At 41.5% G+C, this 21,097-nt stretch overlaps 3 protein-coding genes across 4 annotated transcripts; 2 read left to right on the top strand and 1 right to left on the bottom strand.

The window, feature by feature from the left end:
* Positions 1-418: 418 nt before the first annotated feature.
* rrad (Ras-related associated with diabetes) lies at positions 419-3,550 on the bottom strand. The gene is made up of 5 exons (XM_061068933.1): positions 3,425-3,550; positions 2,889-3,281; positions 2,129-2,202; positions 1,803-2,007; positions 419-1,411 (listed from the first exon to the last, which is right to left on the bottom strand). Exons 2-5 carry the CDS (start codon positions 3,259-3,261, stop codon positions 1,134-1,136), a joined length of 930 nt encoding a protein of 309 aa, XP_060924916.1. The 5' UTR covers positions 3,262-3,281; positions 3,425-3,550; the 3' UTR covers positions 419-1,133.
* Positions 3,551-5,111: 1,561 nt separating this feature from the next.
* Positions 5,112-7,620, top strand: LOC132998439 (ATP synthase F(0) complex subunit C3, mitochondrial-like). The gene is made up of 5 exons (XM_061068087.1): positions 5,112-5,162; positions 5,420-5,519; positions 6,782-6,853; positions 6,959-7,158; positions 7,278-7,620. The coding sequence occupies exons 1-5, from the start codon at positions 5,122-5,124 to the stop codon at positions 7,390-7,392; spliced, it is 528 nt and encodes a 175-aa protein (XP_060924070.1). The 5' UTR covers positions 5,112-5,121; the 3' UTR covers positions 7,393-7,620.
* A 1,351-nt stretch (positions 7,621-8,971) lies between these two features.
* nsun3 (NOP2/Sun RNA methyltransferase 3) lies at positions 8,972-13,414 on the top strand. 2 transcript variants are annotated; one of them, XM_061068453.1, is made up of 7 exons: positions 8,972-9,207; positions 9,776-9,879; positions 9,968-10,175; positions 10,257-10,452; positions 11,069-11,220; positions 11,809-11,930; positions 12,113-13,414. In XM_061068453.1, the coding sequence occupies exons 1-7, from the start codon at positions 9,073-9,075 to the stop codon at positions 12,447-12,449; spliced, it is 1,254 nt and encodes a 417-aa protein (XP_060924436.1). In that variant the 5' UTR covers positions 8,972-9,072; the 3' UTR covers positions 12,450-13,414. The 2 variants fall into 2 exon arrangements, with proteins under 2 accessions (XP_060924436.1, XP_060924435.1); XM_061068452.1 differs by having other exon boundaries at positions 9,968-10,452.
* Positions 13,415-21,097: the final 7,683 nt, after the last annotated feature.

A 21,097-nucleotide genomic window follows, 5' to 3' on the forward strand; every position in this document is an offset into this window, starting at 1 on the left:
CACAACAGACTTCACGTACACTGTAGCTCAACAATAAAAGAGGATGACACGGTCAAAAACAGCAAGAAAGTACTTTCAAATAACTTCACCTATTTCAGACAAAAGGTTTTGTGTCTTACCTTCTCCAACTGATGTGTGTGTTCCCTGTGAGAGGTGTGAGGGGGCTTTAAATTGGATGGAAAACTTGGGTACTTGTACTCCTTCGGTGGTTTAATGGTTAACGCCTTCAAATACACATGCTTAACTACCATGTTTCCTTCCTGTAAAACCAACGGCCAGTCAGGTTCCATTCCGCTGATACAATCAAATGAATATTTATAAGGACTTAAATCGCCTGAAGCGGCCGCGACTGCTTTTCTTCTGGTTTATTCTGCAGGACATGTTGCTTCAGGAAATAACGGCAGAAAGAGATTTAAGGTTTTTGTTTTCATGTTTTATTGAAAAAAAGGAAATCAACGTAAACAAAGAATCCCCAAATGATGTCAAAGTTCACAAGACGGATATAACTTATTGCTTTACTCATACATTCACAACCTGGACTCGATGTTATGGAACAACACACAATAACAGAGGCTTCCTCTCGTCTTTGACATCTCTTTAGTGACTTGGCCGAGGCACGAACCTGCGTGCCACGTTTCAAGTAGACACGACTCCAGATGACCTGGTACAGTGATCCTCCACCGGGTTTTGAGGGATAATGAGATGTGTTACATTCAGCGTCATTCATATACGTATATACACCAAATCCCCTCCAATACAGGAGCACAACAACAACAACCCAACAGCAAGGCAATCTTTTCAAGTCATTAGAAAAAAAACAAGCCTTGATTTTAGTGGATTTTTCCGACTGATCATTTTATGACAGCAACATGGTATAAGGCAAACAAAAACAAAAGAACAGAAAAGTTTGCAAATCTTCATGCAGTCTATCACCATTATCATGATATGACTTGAATAATGTCAGTCGTGTTTTATCAATCAAGTCCTCTCTTTGCTCTCGGTTGGTGTCTAAAAAAAATATAAATATATTTCTGTACAGCTCTATTAGTCCTTTAGGGTTAGTGTTAAAACACACACAGCGTCTGGTCTTCAGAGGCCAAAGAAAAGAAGTGTCCATCTGTCACACATGACCCTCAGAGAACTGTGAGGTCGTGGCAGGACTTTGACTTCTGCCTGAAAGCCATCTTCTTGTTCTTGCGGGCGACCATGCGGCCCAGAAACCTCTTGGCCTTCTTGCCGATGCTCTCCCGGCGCCTGCAGTTGGCCATGCGCCGTGCGTTCTCCTCCTTGCTGTCTTTCCTCAAGCGGATCTGTCGGACGATGCCCTCGAAAAGGTCCCGCACGTTGTGGTGGAGGGACGCGGACGTCTCGATGAACTTGCAGTCGAACACCACTGCACAGGCACCTCCCTCTGCGATACAGAAAAAATGGACAATAGGAAATTAAAACTCGGAGGAAGAACAAACAGAGTATTTTGGACATTCTAAAGTGCATATATATAAGCCTTCAGAGATAATAGTTTGAAATCTGTGGCACAGTTTGGAGTAGTATATGAGCGTGGGCCTGTGCTGATCCTGAGCAGTCAAGTGAGAAATGAGGCCTGAACCCATGAAGGATGGTCAGGCCCCAGTAGTTCTCTCAGATTGGAGCATTAACAGCCTAAAGGGCAGTTTTTATGCTTCAAATGATACATATTACATTATTTAAACTCACTAAAACCCACTTCCCTTGAACTAATAATGTCTTTCCGCACCACTGGTGCACATTTCAGGCTCAACAGTGAGTCAATTACACGGACTTACCATCAACAGACACCTCTCTGGACCGCACCAGGTCGCTCTTGTTGCCCACAAGGATTATGGGAATGTTCTCGGACTGTCTGGCCCGACGCAGCTGAATCCGCAGCTCTGACGCCTTCTCGAAGCTCGACTTGTCCGTCACTGAATACACGATGATGTAGGCATCTCCCATCCTCATGCACTGCTCCTTCAGCCACTGGGAGTTATCCTGCAGGAAAGAACAACAGATGCTGAGTTAGGCATTATTCATGTCTGATACAATCCTGTAGCCTAATATCCATGGAGTCCATGTTGATGGATAAACATTTCATCAATAATATATAGCTCACCTGTTCCCAGATGTCGTACAGCACAATGGATGCCTCCTCTTCATCCACCAAGATAGATCTGTCATAAGTGTTTCCTGAGGGGGCAAAAAAAATGAAATATTAAACATCGGCGCAGACGCTTATCTGAGTTTGTCTCCAATGTGTGTTTTTGCTTTTCATCAAACTGATTCTAGCACATTTCTATTTTGTAGTCTGTACACTGAGCTTAGCTGATCACAGCCTGTGATCAAACCAGGCTTTTATATTTCCCCTTCCCATTATGCTACTGGATGTGTCTGACAGCTGTACGACTGAGCGCAGCACTGGTGCCTGGCTGAAGATGGAAATAGTAATAATCAATGCAAGTGTAAAATAAGAAGCCCGTCTGTTTTTATATTAAATCAGCTCCACTTTAGCACGATACATCCTAGATATAAATGTTGAGTTCAAATGGCTTCATATGACTTTCATGAAGATAAAAAATTATGTGTTTTTTAAAATGTGTTATTTTCCTTGATTGTTTTTTATGTAAATGTTGAATTGTTTTTAAAAGAAGAACTTGGTCTTTGAACTCATGTTCAAAAAGCATAACACCTTGTATCTAAGTATAGGTCATCAGTACACACTGACATATTGCTCATTATAACGTGGACTAAATTGACCTTGGACAGACCTAATTATCACACGTGACTAAACAGGCAGTGCACATCTGGAGTGCATCTGTGTGCGTGGGTTTCAAGGGGAAGATGAGTCATCCCCATCAGCATCACCGTGTATTTACCTGCTTCATCGCAGTCGTGACCGGGATCCTCGACTCCCCCAAAGACGCGCGCCAGGCTGGACTTGCCCACGCCGTGCTCCCCGAGGAGGACCACCTTGTGCACCTGGGACTCCGGCTCGCTGCCGGTGGAGATCACGGAGTCGGAGGAGTCGGAGGCGCAGCTGCCCCGGTGCTGCTCGGTCGGGGAGTAGGAGGTGCAGCGCAGGAGGTTGGACAGCTCGTCGGTCTGCCCGGTCTCCGGCATCGTGACGCGCAGGTCCCGGTCGTCCACGGGCATGCTCCTGCGGTGCAGGTTGGGCAGATTCATGGGGAAGGGCATGCTCCCTCTCCTCTTGTCCATGTTCCGCAATTTGTCCCCCTTGTTCAAAGTCATTGTGCGTGTGTGGCGCGGATCTGTGGACACATGCGCCGTGCGTAAAATTGGGGATCTCATTCTCATAGTCGACCTGAGCACACGTGTTCTGCTCTACTCAGTATAATAAAAAACGCCAAATAACTAATACTTCAAATGTCTCGTCAGTAGTGAAGACACTTACCCGGTGCTGGTAAATAAATCAAACGAAGGCAATATAATAATCCTCGGTTTGAAGAGATCCTGTGATCGGTGAGGCGTGATTTGCTCGAGTCTGATGAGAGTGTCTGCTCAGTGTATTTATACAGGAGCGGGAGTGACGTCGGCAGGGATTCGCCCCTGAGAATCACGTCTCCGCTTATTATAGTAGTGCGTAACGGTGCCATCATACATAGGAGGGAGGGAGGGCAGAGGAATCTCCCTTCCGCATCTCCAAATGGAGCTTTCTTGTGAGGGGGCGGCCAGGGATGAAACCCTGAAGAGGGGAAGCCCACTTAAAGCCAGAGAGATGGTGTATAAATATTTAATAATAATATAGAGCATAAGACGGTGGAAGGATATCCTCATGATGCAAGCTAAAGTGTATAAGGGCGCAGATGAGTGGAAATGTGATCCCCCTGTGTTGCTTAAATCCGTTTTGAGTCTCATGGTCTTTGTCATGTGGAGTTCTCTGCTTCACTTATTCCATTTTAGTGTGGAGGAAGGTTGTTTTGAGTTATCTAATTTCAATTTGGATTTATTTTATGAATGGTGGATGATGTTGCTTTTAAAATTTTAAATGCACTAAACCTGAGGAGCACATCTCTAAACTGCCATCACACGTGGATACATTTTCTATCATATGTGCAAATAAAACGAAACGTGAACTCGTAAGAATTCTACACACGGTGGAATGTATTTATCATTCATCCCCCATTCCTCCTCCCGCCACCTCCCTGTCTAGAAAAATGAAGACATGGCTGAAATGTAATGTCCTTGTATTTGCAGCTGTAATCATTGATCGACCTCAAACACACCATGTGGTTGTCCTGATCCATGCCTGAGATGAATGATACAAAAATGCCATAAGATATCTGGTCTATATACCAATGACACATAGTAAAATAATAATAATAATAATAATAATAAATACATAGTCTATAGTCTATTAGAGGAAAACATGGGAATGTCATGTCCTAAAGAAGCTCATGACTCCAGGTCATTTTTCTGTTTTAATTCTGCATGTGTTATGGTTTCATTGTTAATTGTATTTTACATATATTGGTCACACAGAGGCAACAAGGAGGCTTCATGTGCTTCCCAGTGTGAACAAGACTCATGATTATGTGTTGCTGCCCCCTTGTGACTGTACTTGGTACAGGCACTATTTCACCTTTAGAACTCTTTGCATTGATGTGTTTACAAGCACTATTGATAACATTATGATTATAAATTCCTGAAAACGACGTTAAAAAAAATCTGCATTTAGATATTTCATAACTTCATCACATGCTTAAAAACTATTCAAGTGTAACTCAGAGTATGTATTTCTATCTTAATCTCTATCTACTTCTGTATCGCTATATATATACATATGTATCTGTATCTATACATTAATCATTATGTATTTTCTCATTACTGTACTTACTGTACATTACTGTGTTATATCCTTATTTTGCTTGATATCTTCCTCCAGACTATCTATAACATTTTAGGTAGCTTAATTTAATAAAGCTACAGAGGAAGGACCTATAACTATAACATATAACATATAATCATATAACACACTACTCTAAAACATGCTGGTCTCAAGGTCCTGGTTGTGTTTCCATGATGACCTCTCTAGCGCCCTCTGTCGCTCCAGGAAACCGGAAGTCGCCGTTTTTAAAAGCGACACTGCGCATGTGCGAGCCTCTCGTGTCTTCGACCTCTACTACAGACCGGTGAGATCCTCTCTGCTCTGCCTAGAACTCACTTCATTTTAAATATAAAGTCGTAACTCGTGTGTGTAACTGGGTGTGAGTGCAGCTGCTCTAACCTCAGCGCCTCTCTCCGGCTGCTAGCTCGTCTTTTAGCACCATTTTCTATCCGCAGCTGATTCTTGACCTTACGTGTGTCCGTTTAACTTTGCACACTCTGTTCCTGCTCGTCTTGTGAGGTGATCACACGTCGAGCCTGACTGTTGTGTTGCTTCGTGCAGACTCCTCGCATCACCTCCAGCCTCCTGTCGTCGACCTGAGCCTCTCGTCCCCGTCGTCATGTTCGCCTGCGCCAAGTTTGTCTCCACGCCCTCCCTGGTGGTGAGTGGGTCCTCCTGGGGGGTGTTTGGGGGGTTTTGCAGAATCCTGTTCTCCGTGTAGTTTAGTGTCCGATCCTGCATATGTGCCTGAAACTCACGGTTCTATCACGTTAGCTGACAGTGCTAACACTAGCTCTCAGCTGTGTAGCTTCTTTGACCCCCAGCTGCTGTCTCCTCCTGCAGGGACAAACCTCAGTCTGTCCCCTGTGTCCTCGTGTGCAACTGTTTATGCTCCACTTTAGACTCATGTGGATCTGTATTGTCCTAAGTTATTGTAAAATACCCCTGAGACATCTGACAACGGATCTCTTAGAGCCAGCTATTGTCACAGGAATAGTCTGAATAAAAATTGTCATTCTATGGTCATTGTGTTGAAATGTTACTTATGTAAAAGGGTGTACTATAATCAAGATAATGTACCTTTCCCCCCACAGGGTGTTAAATATGTTGGAAAGTCTGATATTCCATCATTTGAATTTCAGGCCTTCAAAAAGTCTTGAAGGTCCAGTCGAAGATTTAGGTGAAAGGGATCTATTGGCAGAAATTGAATAGTAAATAATCCTAGTGATGTTTTCACTTGTGTGTTTCATCTTAATTGTACAAATTGTTGTTTACTTTACCGTAGAATGGACCCTTTATATTTAAATACTTCCTCTCTATGGAGGCCGCCATGTTTTTTTACAGTAGCCCTGACTGGACAAACTAAGCACCTTTTTGAGTTTTTATGACAACAGGTTCTCTTTTATGTTTGGAAGATATCACTAAATTCTACACACGGAAATTTTAAATGTCTTTCGGCATATCTTAAAATGAGTTTCTTTCTTTTAAGAAAAATGTTTTCAGATTGTTCCTTTAGTCGAAAGTATTGAATTAAAATGATATTATTATTATAAAGAAACACATAAGTTCCCACAATGAGAAAGCACTTGGCATCTTACACTATCATAAGAAGAGGTTCCATTCCTTTCTGGCAATCAGCTGATATTGTTCCACATGTATAAACTGCTGGGCAGCCAATACCCGTCATTCCCCTTTTATACACAGAACTCTCATTTAGCAAAGTAACGTTGCGGTAAAGTTTAACTTTTCCGTCTGAAAGGTAATGGAGTAGAAGTAGAAAAGTAAATAGAATAGCAAATATCTAATTAAGTTTAATATTTCAGACAAATGTCAGTGTAAGATGCAGGTAGGACAATCATCTATTCAAGTGCATGTAATTTAGTATTTATTTGATTGTTTATTTTTATTCTGTTCTGAATACAGATCCGTGCTGGATCCCGGGTACTGTACAGACCGCTCTCAGCAGCAGTCGTCTCAGATGCCAGGAAAGCAGAGGTGAGTGACAAACTGTACTAGAGATTCTCCCCGACACACTGAAGGTATCACAACTTAATTGATCTCTTTTGCTATTCTTTTTCTTCATTTGCGTTTGTGTTTCAGACTGCCTCACTCCTTGCACCACAGTCTATCGCAGCCTCTCAGCAGCAACTGGCAGTGCGGGGTTTCCAGACCAGTGCCGTGAGCCGTGACATCGACACTGCCGCTAAGTTCATTGGTGCTGGAGCTGCCACTGTGGGAGTGGCTGGATCCGGGGCTGGAATCGGAACAGTGTTCGGCAGCCTTATTATCGGTTATGCCAGGTAAATTAAACGCATCATCTGTCATTTAAGGGCATTTAAAAACTCCACCTATGAAGTGGAATACCTGTCGGAGATATTATTAATGCTTTGTACCTCTAACTTCTTCTCCTTCTCCACAGGAACCCCTCGCTCAAGCAGCAGCTGTTCTCTTATGCCATCTTGGGCTTTGCTCTGTCTGAAGCTATGGGTCTCTTCTGTCTGATGGTTGCTTTCCTAATTCTGTTCGCCATGTAAACTAGCTCAGCACTTGGTGTTAAAGGGAAACACATCACAAAGTCATTCTCTTATCTTGTTGCTTATTAGCAGTTATTCGTGCTCGTTAACAAAAATGTGATGTCTGAAACTCTGGCAAACCATTGCTCATATTAAATGACGGTTTGACACCATATTGTATTTTTAATCAAATGTTTATGTTCACAAACGTGCAACCAATAACAGAAGTAAAAGAGTTAATGAATCAAATGTGCGTGTACATTTTTTTGTGTGTTTTTACATGTGTCCAGGTTTATTTTGTCTGTTTATTTCACCTTAGTTAGGCTGCAACCAAAAATCATTTTGATCTTCAATACAACGGTACTAATCATTATTCTCAGTAGCTCAAGTGATCATATTTTAATTGCTTTGTTTTTTTAACAAATAGTAAAAAGTCCCAATGATGTTGAGTTTACTATCACAGAAAACTTGATAAATAGCACAGCAGAGAAGTTAGTCTAATATTTGATATTCAAAAGGCAATCACCACCGATCATAGGAACCATCAATAATTCACTCTTCCTGTTTGAATTGGAGATAGTTGCATTACTTTTAATAGCATCTGCTTCATGTGACCCACTGATTCCAAACCAACTCTATTATTACCTGAGACAAACAGGGCACACCTCTTTTGTGGGGATTGTAGTGCTGCTTATTTTATATGAAAAATAATATTAAACTTTAATCATATTTGTTCAATAGGTCAATTTCATGTGACCCTCTGACTTTGCATCATATCAGATAGTATTGCTTCACTAGACAAGCAGGACACATCTGTTTTATTTGATGGTCTGTCCTCCATTTTATGAATATTTAAAAAAAAGGATTTTTCAATAACTTCCATTCCAAACCAATGCTGAACGGTATTATTACCAAACAAACACGACAACCATTTAAGTGTTTGTGATAGTGTATATTGAATATCAATACATCACAATTTATTTTGGTGTCTTTCCTTTAAATAAATAAAACAACAAAACTCTTGAAACCAAATTCTCTTTAAACCAACTTGTTGATTAATAATTTCAATAACTAGTAATCTGTGGAAATAATGAAACCCGTCATGTATATTAGGAGTAAGGTGGAGCCCCGACAGCAAATCTATAACATCAACTGAGTGCCCTGAAAAAAGTTATGAGAGTATGTGAATATGTAAATATAACAATTAAATATTAACAAAATCTATGTTTTTATCTCTACATAAAATACAGATCCTCGACTGAATCTGCATCTGTTTAAAATACATTTTCCTCAACAATATGTATTTATGTTATCCCAATTTTTTTTGCGTATATCAAGCTGGATATTTTTGTATGTTGAAGATGTATGTTGTGAACAAATCAGGGAATAACACGTGAAGTACTGAATTCACAAATAGGGCTGCAATTAAAATAACACAAACTAGACTAAATCCATCATCTGGTCCCAAAAGTGTTAATATTAGATTTTTGATGTTGATCATTTGCTCTCGCCTCTGCACAACAACAGGTTTCTACGTGGAACTGAAGATTAGTTCCATGTTGCGGGAGGACAGATTTGAAAAACGGACCTGTCAGTGTTGATCATCTGCTGATGTTTCTAATGAAAGTGATTTAACAAGAATGTAGATAAATCCGAACGTGTGCGTTCTGCAATAAAACGGAGACACAGACATCTGAATAAATGTTCCTCTTACACCAGGTTCACAGTGTGTGGGGGAGAATTCGCTTTAAAACCGAGACGTCGTGTTTGTGTTCGCGTCGCTGTCTCACTTCTCTGTTCCGACCAGAGCAGCGAAGAGGAGCCGCTGACAAACAGGTACAGAACCAACAGGGAGGAGGGTTGTTTGGGTTTGATAATATTGAAGTGTCTCCTCATTGGGTTAACAGGAGGCTCCAGAGCCCATTAGAAGGATTCCTCTATGTGTAGGAAACTTCTGATCCATGCTGACACGACTGTATCCCATACTTTCTGCAGATACTGTCACACCTGTGTTGCTAATTATACCACATAACTAAGATGTAAAAACCCAGATAGACTTTGATAGTTACTTGTATTAAGGCCCCAAAGTGTGATGCAAACATTCTCATGTTCATGTTGCTGACTCCAAAATCCTGACCCATCAGCTTTCTTTACTTCTACTTCAATGATAAAGTATCAATCTTTGGAGCTGCTCAGTATTTGAGCAATGTTTACTCAAAACACATGAATATAAGATTCAAAGCTCTGAATCAGAATTACAATCAGAACATGTATCCACCAATCAGGGTGCTGTCATTTAACTTACCTATCGGGTATAACAATCCTCCCAATGGATGCCGGAAAAATTGAAAAACAGATAATGTACCTCTCTATAACTCTCTTCCCTACATCCTGTTTTTAATAGGTAACCAAAAAGGGCAAAAAAGAAAGATCCACCTGTCAGCTGGTTCTGGAACTCTTTGACCAGCAGTACAATCAGGAACTTGGGGACTTGTGGGCGTCTGCAAGGTAATTTTCTTTCTGAATCTGTTGATAACAGATTTTACACAGACAGTGTTTGTATCCTTTTACCTTTGGGATTTCTTTTCTCCTGCAGGTCAGTGCTCCTGGACCCTCGATCCTGGCAATATGGGGTCATGCTGAATCGCTTTACAGCTGTGAAAGATATCACACAGATTCTCCAGTCACAGGGTTTCTCCAGTTTCCTGCCACAGACTGACGTGTCCTCGCTGAACCAGACAGGAAAAGACTCTCTGTTGTCACCTCACGGCATCTCCGAGTGCCCTCCTGATGACTCCAGTCCTGTACGTGTCAGCACCTCTCCTGCACTCGGTCGGGACCTTCAACCCAATCCGTCTCTCAATTTGCCCCGTCCTTCTCTCCAGTGTTACATCCACCCACACCCACTCAGGTTCCCCTCTCAGGCTCACAGGCCGGGCCAGCTGAAGCAGTACTACCTCCTGAACGCTGCCTCCCTGCTCCCTGTGCTGGCTTTACAAGTCAAAGATGGAGAAAAGGTTTTGGATCTTTGCTCCGCCCCGGGGGGGAAAGCCTTAGCAGTAATGCAGTGTGCCACCCCAGGTGAACTTTTCAAAGTTTTGTCTGATTTTCTTTAAATCATGCCCAGAGTTTAAATATTGTGGATATGTTAATAAGTTAATATACCTTAGAGAAATGGAGATATTCTTCAAAAAATATTTTTCTAATATTTATTGTATGGACATTTTTTGTCTGCTGGGATTATAATGGTCAACATTGCAGTTCTGGCGGTTAGACTATCATTAATTTTCTCAATAGATATTTTTATTATTAGCCATAATATTATAAATTCTAAATAGACCTACTCTCCTGTAGAAGCCACAAGTATAATATCAATTGATATCAACTGTGTTTTAAGAAAAACATGTTTTTTCATAATAACAAGGAGATGTACAACACTACCCACAATTCTCAGTTATCAAAGTCTGATCGATGATTGGATGGAAATGTTTACCATAATCGTTAAAATCCTGATTGACTATGACCTGATTGTTTCCATTACATATGCAAATTCTGACACATCAGTGGATAAAATAAATGGGAAATTTACTTCAGAAACCAGAGCTTTTTCTAGAAGTAGAAGCTCACTGTTGCACTCTATTGACTACTGAGAGTGGATAAGTACGTTATAAATAATTCTGATGCTGGCTTGTTCCAGAACTTCTCTGCTGTAATGAACCAGATCCTCAGAGACGGGACTGGCTTGCCAAAACCCTGGAGTCTTTTGTGCCTCACTCACTTCACAGCAAAGTGATGGTGTCTGCACAGGATGGACAACGCTTTCAGAGTGAAGATGTGACGTACGACAAGGTGGGCAGGGAACTCCGGTCATGTGTATGGAAGCTTGTGCTTTAAGGCAGACATCCACATGAAATGAAGAAAATTGTTAATTCAAAAATAGGAGCCATGAAGAGGGAGACAAAACATTGGCTGGGAGGAATCAAAGTGATGGTACTGATAATGGAATAAATTGTTGGAAAAAGGAAAGTTAAGAATGAAAAGGTTAACTGAAGGCCATAGAGTAGATAAAATAGACTACACACCCAAGCTGTATTGTGGTAATTACGTTGTTTTTGTAAAACTTTCAACAGAACAGATTTGTGAGAAGATTCTAAGCTGAGGTCTCGGAAGCAGTCATTTTTTACTTTTTTGCCACCTTCACTGAACTTTATTGTTCCCTTTGATTCAGGTGCTTTGCAGGAAATATAACATGTACTTTGCTTATTTTAGAGACCTGCAGCTTTTAAAGTCATTATTTCTTTCTGTCATTATCTATTTCATTTATCTTACTCCTTAATTTTCTCCTCTTGACCTCTTCTGTTTCTCAATGCCCCTGCACTCTCGTGCTCTCTAACTCGGACTCTGAATCACTCGGGTTTCCGTCTCTCTTGGTTTCAGGTTTTAGTCGACGCTCCATGTTCCAATGACCGGAGCTGGCTGTATTCTGGCAGCGCCCAGCAGGGGGTGCAGAGACTCAAGGAAAGAGCCAGACTGCCTGTGCTCCAAGCTCAGCTGCTGAGGTAAGTCCAGTTCCCAATATGTAAACATATCAGCTATATGTTCCCATGGGGTATTCACCTGTAGCATTACTGTCCAAAGTTGCTTTTAAAAAAAATCCTTTCTTTTTGGTCAGATTAGGGATTATGAAATACTTCCACACATTTGGAAAAAACAACATAAACTATGAAACCTCTCTTTTCAGGTCTGCCCTGTCAGTGGTGCGTCCAGGGGGCCTTGTGGTCTATTCAACCTGCACACTGTCCAGCTCCGAGAACTACTCTGTGGTTGAGACGGTGCTGAAGGACTTTCCAGACGCAGAACCTGAAGACCTGTGGGAGGAGATAGCCATTCCTCTATCAGAACACTTTGTGTTTAGACCCTCACACCCTGGTTATGGACAGACCTCTCACCAGCCCTCGCTGCTGCCACAGAATAATGATGTGTCTTCTTATCCCAATAGACTCGGCATCTTAGTGGTTCCTCAGCCTGGCAGGACCTGGGGACCCATGTTTTTGTCTCGGATTAGAAGAAGGACATAGCGGCTGACTGTCCCGTGAAGATGTTTAGAAACAAATGGCTAAGCATACATATTTTCTTTGTGCAACTTTTGAGATGCAAAGTACCTCGCAGAACTGACTCGCACGGAGAAACTGTCAATGTCAATTTGTGAAACTCTTAGAGAAGCACAGTAGTTCTAAACAGTGGTTTAGACATGGAGAAATAAACATGTCTGTGTGCCAAAGCCAAACTGTTGCAGGTGAAACAGTTTTCACTTTTTAGAGGAAGTGTTGCAGCCAAAGTGTTTGTGGTAAAAAGCAGCTGCTTTTTGAGTGTGAATGTTTGTTTGAATACGAAAATACAAAGTAAAATTATAACTGTTCAAATCATTTAGACTTACCTGCAGTGTTCTGCATCTAAGAAAGATCTGAGACAACATATATTTTTATAAAGCAGCTCAATTGATATTTCATAGCAGGGAATCAAATTGTAATGTGAAAATATAAAAAGAGTTGGGTGTGTGAATTAACTAGAGTGTTATCATCAGTGTCTGCAGTTTTTTATGTGCCCAGCTGCTACTGTCAAAGCTTTGTTTTCTTTTTTATGTAATTGCTTTTTGAGGCATTTTATTGCCTTTATTGACAGGATCGATTGCAGAGTGAAAGGATGGGAGGAGAGAGAAGAGAAGATTCAGCAAAGGGCCTCAAGTCAGAGTTGAACCTGCGGCTGCTGCTGGGGAAACAAGCCCCAGTGGGACATGTGCTGAGCTCTAAGTGGAGCATTTAGCAGCTGAAACACCAGATTCTTCCCTCACAAGTTCGTAGGGACCAAAAACGGAAGGTGAATATTGAACGTGCTTCATCAAGTGGTCCAATGAATGTTAATGTTGATTCCTTGTTGCCAGGGGCCAAGAGAGTTATAACGTCATTGATGTTTTCACAACTTGTGTTTGGTTACACCGATTGGCCCAAAAAAATACATGATCTCTTAGCCTCTGTTTATTATTTATATGTATTATTTATTGTTCATTACACTGGCTTTACAGTTATGCAATATTGATAAAACATGTTTTTCAAGTGCTCACATTCACATTGTGTCCACGTTTGATCATAAAACAGTCCTTATAAGACTACAACGCTCTGTAATGATATGGATTAGTCAGGTGAAAATTTAGTCACTGATAATTCCATTGGCAGTGAGTGATAATGCCTCGAGTTTTATTTCAGTTTGTTTCCAAACAATGAATTAGAGATGACATGAGACTTGGCACCACAGAGGCTCAGACTCTCAGAATCTCCATCTCACACACTTTGAATCTGTAAATTAGGTTGTGCTCATTAAAATTTGATAACCACTTAAGTCAGAAGTTTCTATCTGAGCATCCACGACTAATTTAAAGTTTATTGGCCAGTTTGTTTTTAAATATTTAACTGTCATTGCAGTAACCTCACTGTAAATGTTTTCATTGTCGACAAACTATAGCCGGGCGCTCAAGGCTTCCTGCGGGAATCGATTTCATAACCATGAAATTTTTCGAAGCAGTGAGGACAGAATTAACACACAGTTTATGTCTGTTTCTCCATCCCTGCATTGTCCTCCTCTGAGTGAACAGAGTGTCTTACATCCTCCATCCTGCCTGTGTTCAAAGTGATTGAGAAGCAGCATCATCTCGTACAGTGGCTCATTACTCTGTGGTTCTTGTCTCATGCTTGAGTGAAAAGCAGACGCTGTTTGTCGGCACTGCTGTAGCTTTTCATCAGGCTGTGATTGCTCAGACGAGAAGCTGAAAGTATTCTGGAAGTGTCAATACACAATAACGCATGAGAATTCATGAGCTGTGTTTTTACCTTTTGAAACATAACAGACTGAAGTAGAAGTATCTGCCGTTGAAAAGGCGTATGTGTGTATAAAGCCTTATTTCTTCCTCTCAAATATATGAGGCTGGAGGTTCCGAGCGAGCCTGTGACACACTGTCACGGGGATGATTGCTTGAATAGGAAAGCTGCAAGAGCCAGTTTCATCCTACTACCCTGCGTGACCATAGACACAAGCGTTATTCGGTGCATTTATACAGCTATTTTTATTAGCTGTCCTACTTTTGCTTCCCTTCTGCATGTTTCAAAAAGGAGCTCTCGAACGCGAGCGCATCAGTGTGGGGAGATGAGGAGATGAAGTGGGGCTTCATCGGGGGTTAACCATGTTACTGACCTCTGCCTGAACTCTTGGTTTGTTGATGCTCCCCCTCATTTCAGTGTTTCCTCCAGGGGAGAATCTCTGAGCAGCTTTCCCTCCACTTCAAAGGAAGAGAATGTAGGCCTGCTTTGCATAATCAGGTGGAGAACAGCTTTTTGCCAGAGAGGCAGGAATTAATTTGTGGCACCGCCAGATGTAATCATTAAAACGCTAGTCATTGACAATAAGGGGAGAGGAGGAGGCGAAACCAGAGGAGGAACAGTAGATAGGACCAGAAAGAGATATGGAGCGTATAAGGACCTGAATGCCAGAGGACACTTGAGGCTAATGTGTCCTGCGTTCTGTTCTACGTGAAATAAGCTGTTATTTGAATAGAACAAGACCAAATATCCTGGAAAGAACTTTAATAGTATTTTAACAGATCGCCCATTTAAACTTCATGGTATCTTTTGTTTGAAATGTAACTCCCGGTTTGTAAGAAGCTGTGGAGGATGATAGATATGCTTTCTCCTTAACTATAGGCTATAGGCTTTGACAATAACTCACAGCTTGCAGTCAACCAGGTAGTGTGATTTTCTTTCATTTTTAAATTATTATTATGGAGTCCCTTGTTTATATGAGGGATCCATTATCTAGAGCACTTATCCTTTGAGGGGCTGCAGGGGGAGCTGGAGCCAATCCCAGCTGACGTTTGGTGACAGGCAGAGTTCACCCTGGACAGGTCGCCTGCGAATCACAGGGACGACTTTCAAAGACAAACAACCATTCATTCACATCTTGAGTCTCCAATTAACCCACCCTCAGTCTGCATGAAAAGAAAGAGTTGACGTATGTGAAGTATATAGTTTATCGATCTAACACCCACGACCCTTAAAGGATGAGCGGGGAAGACAATGGATGGATGGATCTGTAGAACATCACTAACTTAGAAAAGTGTCCAATCAGATTTCGCAATCACTGTCTGTCAGTCTGATATTTTGCCGTTCCTGAAAAATGTTTGACTTGAAGTGTTTGACAGTGGGTGGATGTCAGTTAACAAGTGGATCTATGGATTTAGGGCCTTTTGGGAGAATCCATCATTCATTTCAAATGTCATCGTTTGTCAATATTCCATCAGTGGAAGTGAGAGACCGGGATTGGTGCTCGTGATGGATTGTTACACGACTAATCTCGAAAGGGAATAAAGTCTGTGAAGAAGGAATGTCTCGTAGAGGTCACCGTGTCCATCCGCACAAAGACAGAAAAGAGCTTTCATAATTTCTTACTGGAATGAGTGTGTAGTGTTGGAGAATACAAGAAGAAACCCACTTAGAACGAAGAAGCTTGATCTCTGCGGGAGAGAAAACACATTACGGACCAACTCCGACGTAACTGGGATGCAACCCCTCAAACAAAGCTGCTTCAATCATCATGTTGCCACTTCCGGTTAAACAAGTAAAACATGAATGAGCACAAGTGTTTGTCTAATCCAAACCCAATAAATAATGCAGAAAAACAATCAAGGTTTTATTTGAGGGCTGACAGAACAAAGTGTTTTAAGCCCTGCAGGGACATCAGGTGCCGTCGGTGTCACCACAGGCAGAAGACGTCACAGGGAAATGAAGGGGACTGGTAGGATATTGAGAGGGCAACAGAAAAACTTTAAGATCAAGCGAAAGAACACAGACATTTTTCGGTCACACACCTGTAGAGACTTAACATGCAAACAAAGCAAGAGCAAAGTGTTTTTGATGTTTTTTTAGATTTTCCGGAGAGCCTGGTGATCAAGGACTTCTCATAAAGATGCCAGAAAAATACTGAAAACATGGGAGACGTGTGTTACAGGGAAATACAGAACTTGGAGCAGCAGTTTTAAGAATCAAGTCATGATGGTTCACAAATTAAATGTAACTTTGAAACTTAAATTATTGATGTGAGTTAACTATCAAATGTGTTTAGTATAATTATAGCATGGATTTCTCCACGTCGTTACAAAATTATAGTTAGCTCATGACCTCATAACTGCCCTAGATTACAGTTTATACATTGATATGTGAAATATACTGGGTTTGTGGGAAATGTTAGTTAAAGCAGCCATTTTTAGAGAATAAACCAAAATTTAAGTTTTTCCTGTATCAACAAGAAAAAGGACACATACACTTATATTGCCAGGTCAGGATCCATCTGACAGACAAGGGCGGATAATGGACATTCAGAGCTGCTCACATCGAAAGGGATTTCGATCAAAACAATTGGACTATAAGTGTCAAGTTCTGACCCAGTCCTGGGACAATGACACATAAATACGACTTTAGCAGATTGGTCTTTTGCAACAAGACATTTGGCCAGTTTCAGCAAAACATCCTCATGTCATATTAATTTAATTATTTATAGCTTAACTTTGCTAAATATCCTTGACTTGGACTTGGTTCGAAAAAGTTGGCTTAACCCTGGCTTTAAAGTAGCTCTTCTGACATATGCAGCTTAATTTTCCACCCTCAACAAAATACAGTGTGAAATGAATGCATACGGATGAAATTGAAATAAGTTCTAAATTCGAAGTGACGATTTCCTGCAGCACTGGATTCTTCCTTCTGTGGTGTGATAATGAGCCACTCTGTGCCTGGACGGTAGAAACTCCATGCTTCATTATCACTTCATCGTCATTCTAGAAAATCCAATCCGCCTCATGTGAGGCTGCTCCATAGCTTTAGTTCATGACCCTGTACTTAAATGAAGCTGCACACTGAATCCATGTGCTAACACTTATTAGACCCCTGCAAGTGCACGTGCCCCAAGAATAACATGTTCATCCAGAGCAGGTCTACGCAGAACGAGTTGCCTCATTTCAGTTTTACTTCACTTCTATTAAACTTCCAGACTTCAAACCTTGTCGGAGTGGACACTCCCCGAGTGGAGCAGGAGCATGAATAATAGATTCTTTACCCAAAGGGAGAAAAGGGTAAAGGAAGTCAGAGGGGAAGAGGTAAGAAGCTGCTGATTAAAACTGATAGATTTAGTTCCAATACTTTCAGGTTAAAAGGTCATAGAAACATCCGATGGGGGTGTTAATCAAACGAGGGGACACCTCATCAAGTTGGGAACATATTTGCAAGTAATCCAAGCAAAATGGATTCCTCCTGGTGCCTCCATTCCAAATCCTTAGATGGGATATTCAATAGTCTATTCATCACATTTTATGCAGGTACTTAAGCACTTATATATAATATATTTATTATTCATACTCAGTGGAATGTTTGCAGCTGTAAAGTGGTACAAGATGCCATCCCTCTCTCCTCTCGGCGTTCTCACACCCTCTGTTTCTAATTTGATGTCAGAAAAAAAGGGCAGTTTGCCGTTAAAATATGGCACCGATAAAAATACACTGAGTACCGACAGTGACGAACGGGTTGTGCTACTTTGGTGATTTAAATTTATCATGGTCGTGTTTGGTACGTTTGGTGTTTGGTACGCTGTTTTAAGACTGATACATATTTAAGCCTGCTGACACTAACAGTGTTTACAGGCTGATGCTATGGAATGTGTACATTGGCATTGGTAGCAGCAAACACAAAGTAGAACTGAGGCTACGGAAAACATAAAAACTCAATATTGGCCTGATGGTTGCATCACTGTAATCATAAGGACCATCTATCCCTCAGTTATTGAGACGTTTCACTTGAGGAACGAGCGACCCACAGAATGTCGGCCGTCGCCATTGGTTGTGGCTGATGAATTGATCAATGGTGTAAAATGGGTGCTGCACTATTCCTCGATGAAAACATGTTCACTGCGGGCTTTGTTCCAATTAGCATGAGCCAGTAGTCGGCGTGCTGACCACACCGGTGCAGCAGCCGCCTTGTTCCGAGGCGGTTTCACAAGGCGCAGGGAAGGTGACACTGAGGCCGAGGCGGCGCGTACTCTGAAGTCAGCAGCAAGGGAGGTGGCAGAAGGGAAATGTCTTCTCTTTATCCTCCCTGTCGATGGTTCTCTTCTTCACCTGCCTCCCTGGCCCTTCTGTGGTTTCAGAACTTGCTATTCTCTCTGTCTCCTTGTCGCTGGACGACTTTCTCTCTGCCTTGCTCTGCGCCTATGTCTCTGGCTGTCTTTCTATTCCCCCCCCCCTCCCCCCCTGCTCTCTCTCCCTGTCAGACTCGGCCTTTGATCTTGCCAGTCCTTGCACAGAGGTAGACAGTGATGCTGTATGACTTTTCTCTGCCTATTAATGTCTTAACTCTTGCTCTGCCTTTTGCAAGAGGTCTACTGAGACATCATTTCCCCACGCATCCCAATCTAATGACAGGCCTGGACTCGCTTAATCACTAGCATACTGTGTGTGTCTCTCAGTTTGTGTGTTTGTGTGTGTGTATATGTGTGCGCGCATCTGTGTTTGGGGCTCATATGGAAAATTCAAATGAGGTGAGGAAAAGGTTTGCAATGTACATATAGAGACTAAAATAAATGTGGTGACAGCAATAACACTGCAATGTCCTTATCAGTGACAAACACACCAACCTGTAACCTGCTGTTTGTTTCTATGGATAAAAACACAACACCACAGCCACTTGTAATCTGAGGCTATTCATCATTCAGAGGCATAAGATAGATAAATGAGATATGATGAGATAAACATTGGATTTGTTATATAACACGATACGTTCATTGCCAAGTCCTTTTATTACTGTATTAGATATGAATATGTGAAGGTGCCAGAAATATCTTAAACGCCCAAATATTTCACTCTCAATCATCGCACGAACCTCTTGTAATTTTGAATCATTTCTGCTCAGGAAGAAAATGAAAGAAACAAAACTTCTCCGTGACAATAAAGAGGTAAATTAAGACAAATATCCATTAGAGACGCGACAAAGATTGCTTTTCCAGTGTCACAGGGAAAAAAATATATTATATCAAGAGACAACAATCCTCAGAGTGGGGATGAATTAGAGCTGAAGATGTATTGAAACAGTTATGAAATTATTCTGAGCCACACGCTGCCACATTTAATCATGTACCCAAGCGATAGCTACAGTCAAACAAAACAATACTAATGTGGACATACTTCAAGTAGCAACTTTAAATTGTGTTTATTAGAGATCCGGAATTTATGGAAATACATTGGCAGAAAATGTTGTTATGTTATGCTATGTATATAAGTGTATAATTACCTGGTGAGTGATAGTCATCTGGATGCAATATGTAGCATCACTAGAAGCCACGTAAAGGAGTATTGCACTGATTAAGCACTGTATTAAAAAGTATTAAAATCAATGCAGAACAAGAGAATTCGCGTTTTGTATTTTACATTCTTCCCTCTACATTACCCACAATGCAACATGCCGACTGACTATTTGGTTATCTGGACTATAACCTCAAACTTCTAGAAACAAGCAGAGAGGAAGAGGAGGCAGTGCAGGTTGGGTTAGCTCTCGTCTTTTTAACTTCACACTCCAGATTTCTCTCTCTGTTGTTTAAATACTTTAACCAACAGTTTATTTTGTACACATGTAAGAGTTTTCCCACATCCCTTAGACCTGTAAATCATCTACAGGCTAATTTATGTTTGGACAGATGTACTTGTATGGAGCCTCTGTCCATTTTCAATACAACTGCAGACGATAAAAGAAAAGATAAAGTTGGTAGCATCCGGATATTTCACCCTCGGTTTTGGACCACAGGAGGAAGTGGAGTCGCGTTGTTCTCTCTCTCTCTCTCTCTCTCTCTCTCTCTCTCTCTCTCTCTCTCTCTCTCTCTCTCTCTCTCTCTCTCTCTCTCTCTCTCTCTCTCTCTCGCTCTCTCTCTCTCTCCCTGCTGTATATTCATTTTGCTGGAGTGATGACTCAGTTACTCGTCGTCACACTGAGGCTTCAAAGGTGAAAAAAAATGAACCAGGTTTTCTGAACTGGGCTCAGCTGTGAATTATGACAGCGGATAATTGAGGAGGTTTCTGGGCTGGAGCTGCAGCTTTGGACGGATTTGACGAGGAGGGTAACAACTTCTCAGTGAATGATGAATGTATGAGAGAACCAATTAGTCATGAACTCTGCTTGCTTTAAAAACTGCTATGAACAATGCAATATCACCCAGTCTGGGTTTTATATTAAAATATCTTATCGTCTGGCGCCAACAATATTAAATGACGGAAAGTAATTTATCCCAACCTTTCAAGTCATCTCTTCTCCAAATGCACATCGTTCTTCATCCTCCCTTTAAGCCTCTGAAGCTCCTCTTCCTCTTCTCCCGCCGTCCTCTCTCTCCCTAAGTGCTAGCTCCCGGTCTCCAGCCTCAGGGATCCACACAACTTGATTGTGTTTTGATGTTCTTGTGAAGCGTACAAGTGCACTCAGCACTCAAGAACCATAACATACATTTTCAGGACCGATCACCCAGAGGAGAAGTGGCAGAGGAGGAAAGGCCGAGTATTTACTATTACTGCTGTCAATACAGAGCACACACTCAATGCTCAAATTCACACATTATAAGAAATCATTTGCAAATTCTTGAATCCGTAGCTTTT

Source organism: Limanda limanda, chromosome 3, assembly GCF_963576545.1.
Source record: "Limanda limanda chromosome 3, fLimLim1.1, whole genome shotgun sequence".
NCBI classification, from domain to species: Eukaryota; Metazoa; Chordata; class Actinopteri; order Pleuronectiformes; family Pleuronectidae; genus Limanda; species Limanda limanda.